The 4,218-nt window shown below is 30.3% G+C and overlaps 1 protein-coding gene across 1 annotated transcript in view; it reads right to left on the bottom strand.

Annotated features, from left to right (window-relative positions):
* Nucleotides 1-1,430: 1,430 nt before the first annotated feature.
* The window catches only part of LOC131937871 (uncharacterized), a 25,818-nt gene continuing 23,030 nt past the window's right edge, over nucleotides 1,431-4,218 (bottom strand). The window contains exons 6-7 of the mRNA XM_059295563.1: nucleotides 2,135-2,384; nucleotides 1,431-1,558 (exon numbers count right to left, since the gene is read on the bottom strand). Coding sequence (XP_059151546.1) covers nucleotides 1,431-1,558; nucleotides 2,135-2,384 — 378 coding nt within the window. The remainder of the gene's footprint in view (nucleotides 1,559-2,134; nucleotides 2,385-4,218) is intronic.

Here is a 4,218-nt window from a genome sequence, read left to right as displayed (position 1 = left end):
AAATTCTACCCATCATTTTTGAAACGAAACGACGTCCATGATAAGTACAGAAAATAATGACGTAAATAAAATTAATTGAAAATTGATTTATTTGCGTATACAAATTTTAATGCTTTATTCTGATATTATTTTTTTAAAGATGTTACTTACAATAGCGTTAATTGTTTTCAGCTAATTTGCATGATCTTGTGTCCAGTGAAATTCAAAGCTCTGATTGTTAGAGCTTTGGTGGATTCCTTATAAAACACTATGGGATATCGCCAGTAGATAAGACTTCCAGGTGTTAAGTGGCATTGAAGCAAGGAACAAGAAAATTATCCACCTAAAATTTAAAAAGTAATTTTAAAAAATACATAATTTAAGCGTGTATTTTAGTTAAAAGATTAAAGGTAAAAGAAGCATTGTACACCATTATTTATTGCCTTAAAACTAAATTGACTAAAATATATAATAAAAGCCGCTAGGTAGTGTGTCTGTCTTTCCGTTTACCATCGGTATGACCGTTTTGTGATCTTTTTTTATTTTCTATAGATGTTTCCTATCAATCAATTCTTACCCTCATAGTATATTTCAAATAAATCACTACTTAATGTACTGAGTTACATTTCTGCATATATTGAAAGTTTTGATTTTATATGACATTCCAGCTAATATCAATAGAAAATAAATTATATATATATATATATATATATATATATATATATATATATATATATATATATATATATAAATATATATATATGTATATATATATATATATATATATATATATATATATATATATATATATATATATATATATATATATATATATATATATATATATATATATATATATATACATACATATACATATACATATACATATACATATACATATACATATACATATACATATACATATACATATACATATACATATACATATACATATACATATACATATACATATACATATACATATACATATACATATACATATACATATATATATATATATATATATATATATATATATATATATATATATATATATACTATTTTATATATGTATTGTTAGTATAGTTTGTCAAAAAACATAATTTCTAGAAAATGAGTTTAGAAAATACTGTAAAATATTTTGATAAACATTCATAAAAAGGTTAGTTTTTTTCTGTGTATTTTAGTGTTTTAGCTACAGTAACTTATGTCTGTGCTTAATTGTGTCACGCATTAAGAATAGATTGAAAGACAATCTGAAGATCATTTGTTTTATTTAGTCTTAGTTTCGTAACTATTTTTTGTCATTTGTATTATTTATTGAGAAACGCGCTGAATAACCCGTCATATTCAATACTTCAATGACAGCTCATACTCTAAATTATGCAATTACAATTGTTTATAGTATAATAGTGCCTTACTCTTCAAAAGGCGTTGATTATTTTAAAAAGTCATATATTACTTCTATAAATGTGTAGCAGAGTCCAAAAGAAAATCAGCAACCCGAATATTAGACTATCGGTAACTATCTTGATTGAGCTCCCGTTTGTTGAGTATTCCATGCCTTGAATACGTGAAGCTATACACAAGGAGATACATTTAGTTTACATAAAGAAGATTCATTAAACATTTTAATATAATTAGAAGAATATCACAAGAAGATGTGATCTTAGAAGACAATAATTTAATTGAATATTTGTGTTTAACGACAAAATAATACATAAACGTGCTAAAGTATATAATATAAAACTAGCCGTCAGCGGCTAAAATTTGCTTAAGCTATTTATAGCCGTGTCTAAATAGAATTTTTATGTTGTTTTCCATTATAACACTTAATCAATTTCCTTTTGCATTTTATTTTCTTAAACCAAACTACAGACTAAAATATAAATGAAAGCAAATGTTCAATCCTGAAAAAAAATATTTTCGTTTGTTTACTTTGCATATTATATCTGTATTTTTCTGGTTGTCCTAAAAGCTATTCTATATTCATCTGCACTCTTAGATAAAATCATACCTAATAAGGTAGTGTTGCATTATAATATTTCGATTAATATAAAATCACGTATGTTAAAAGTAGCTTATATTAAGCCAATTGTTTCTTTAACATTGTTCTCATAATACGGAATAATATATTGGAGGGACGGTTTCTCACCTGATAAATAATGACACCTGTGGGCTAAACGTTTAGCATCAGCTTCGTCAAAGTAAGTTACACTGCAACAGTACCAGCCAGCGTCTTGAGGTCGTAGGCCATAAATTAACAAAAGAAGCTGCGTTCCACGTGTGTCAATTCTCATGTTGGGCTTTAACTGTCGATAACCAGGGCGCACTTGCCAATGATCTTTTCCTCTAGGTTTGATTAGATTTACGTCTGGGTACTGTGCTAGATTGGGGTTTCTGTGCTAAAAGTAGATAGATATTGATTAAATGTACTGGTAGTATTCTAGATCAGCTGTCGTACAAGAGACCTGCAATCGCCCTTCCTGTTTGTATTGACATATCAAAGATAAGCTAAATTGCATTATACTATGCACACTTTACGTAAACAATTACCCTACATCTCTAAACTGATCTTAAAACCTAAAATTAATAGGCCTAACATATAAAATAAACCGGGAGTAATCTCCCCTAAACTTTCTCGAATATTCTTATATAACACTACGTGGGATGGCAACTCGGAATATAGACATGATTTTTAACTACTTAAACTTTTAAAAATAGAATAGAATCTCGTAGAAAAAATAATTGCGCACCAAGTGAACGCCAATTTAAGATGTGCATAAAAGTGTGCAATATTATTAGTACTTTATACATTTACGTGTGTTTTTGAAAAAATCGGAAACAGCGTAAATTACTACTTCCTTTCAACGGAAATTTAACAGAAGGTAGAGAATTAAATCCGTTACTTACATGTGAAATTTCATTTATCTATCTCAAATAATACTCAAGTTATAGGCTTTTGAAAAATTCAAAGTAGAAAAAGTACCACTTCCGGTTATCGGAAATCGCTCGAACGTTTATACGAATCTACGATTTGATAAAATACTTATATATGAAATTTTATCAACCTAGCTGTAACGGTACTCAAGTTATCGTGTTTACACATACACAGACACACACACACACACACACACAGACATACGGACAACATTGCAAAATTATGTTTTTCCGTATCAGTGAGGTGTAAACGTCGTTACAAATCTCGATTTTTTTGCACGATTACAAGACTTTCTCTATACTTCGTATATACGAGAAAGTAAAAAGGATTGTTGAATTGAGCCTGATAAAGCCGGCATAGTTTACACATGTGAATTAGAACATGTGAGTGGTTGGTGGTCTATGTCCAGCAGGAATAAACAAACAGAAGTTGTACAGGCACTAAAGTGGACACATGCCCGGCGCTGAGATTCGCGACGATAAGTAAGACAAGTAGTAGAGTATATATCAACTTGAGATGGGGTTCTAAAAATGTGATTTTTAGGGTACATAGAATAACAATTTTAATTGTAGTTTCAGTAATGTGTTTGCGGTTCGTGTGTGTGTTTTGGAACTCGTTTTAAATTTTATTATTCTCTAATACAGGGGTCTCCAAACTTTTCAGTCCGAGGGCCGCATTGACTATCAAATTTCAGTTCGGGGGCCAGTTTCTTCTAGGCATGTCTTTGATTTTTCTGGGCAAAGTTCCTCAGCCATCACCAACAAACTGTTTTTCCGTGGACAAAAATATCTCCGCGGGCCGGATGAGAGGACATCGCGGGCCGCATCCGGCCCGCGGGCCGTAGTTTGGAGACCCCTGCTCTAATATATGCGCCACTATCCAATAAATGTTCGTAGAGGGACCTGCAGCTCTCCCTTGATCCCACCACCCCCCCCCCCCCCCCCCGCAATCTTCGTATGCTACTGTAATAATGGTATTGTTTTAATTTATTAGATAAGCAGGTGTATTGCTTGACGGCAATATGTTTACAATGTAGTTGTAAAAGAAATAATAAAAGTGTTGGATAAAAGTGGGAAAAGGTGGTAGATTATCAAGGAATGTCAAACGGTTATGTTTTCACAACAAAATACTAAATATATTTTATTTTAAAATAAACTTTATCCTTTGGAGCACATTGGAAAGTTAAACAAAGGTAAAAAAAAAGTATATTAGATATGAACAACTAATACAAATATAAGTTTATACTAATTTATCAAACTCTTTTGTTTAGGTAAAGCTTAAATTATAATATGTAGTGA

The sequence above is a fragment of the Physella acuta genome, unplaced genomic scaffold (assembly GCF_028476545.2).
Source record: "Physella acuta isolate Inbredline_101_S28 unplaced genomic scaffold, ASM2847654v3 ptg000224l, whole genome shotgun sequence".
In the NCBI taxonomy this organism is placed as follows: Eukaryota; Metazoa; Mollusca; class Gastropoda; family Physidae; genus Physella; species Physella acuta.
Note: the sequence above shows the minus strand (reverse complement) of the source record. Positions and strands in the feature narration are given on the sequence as shown.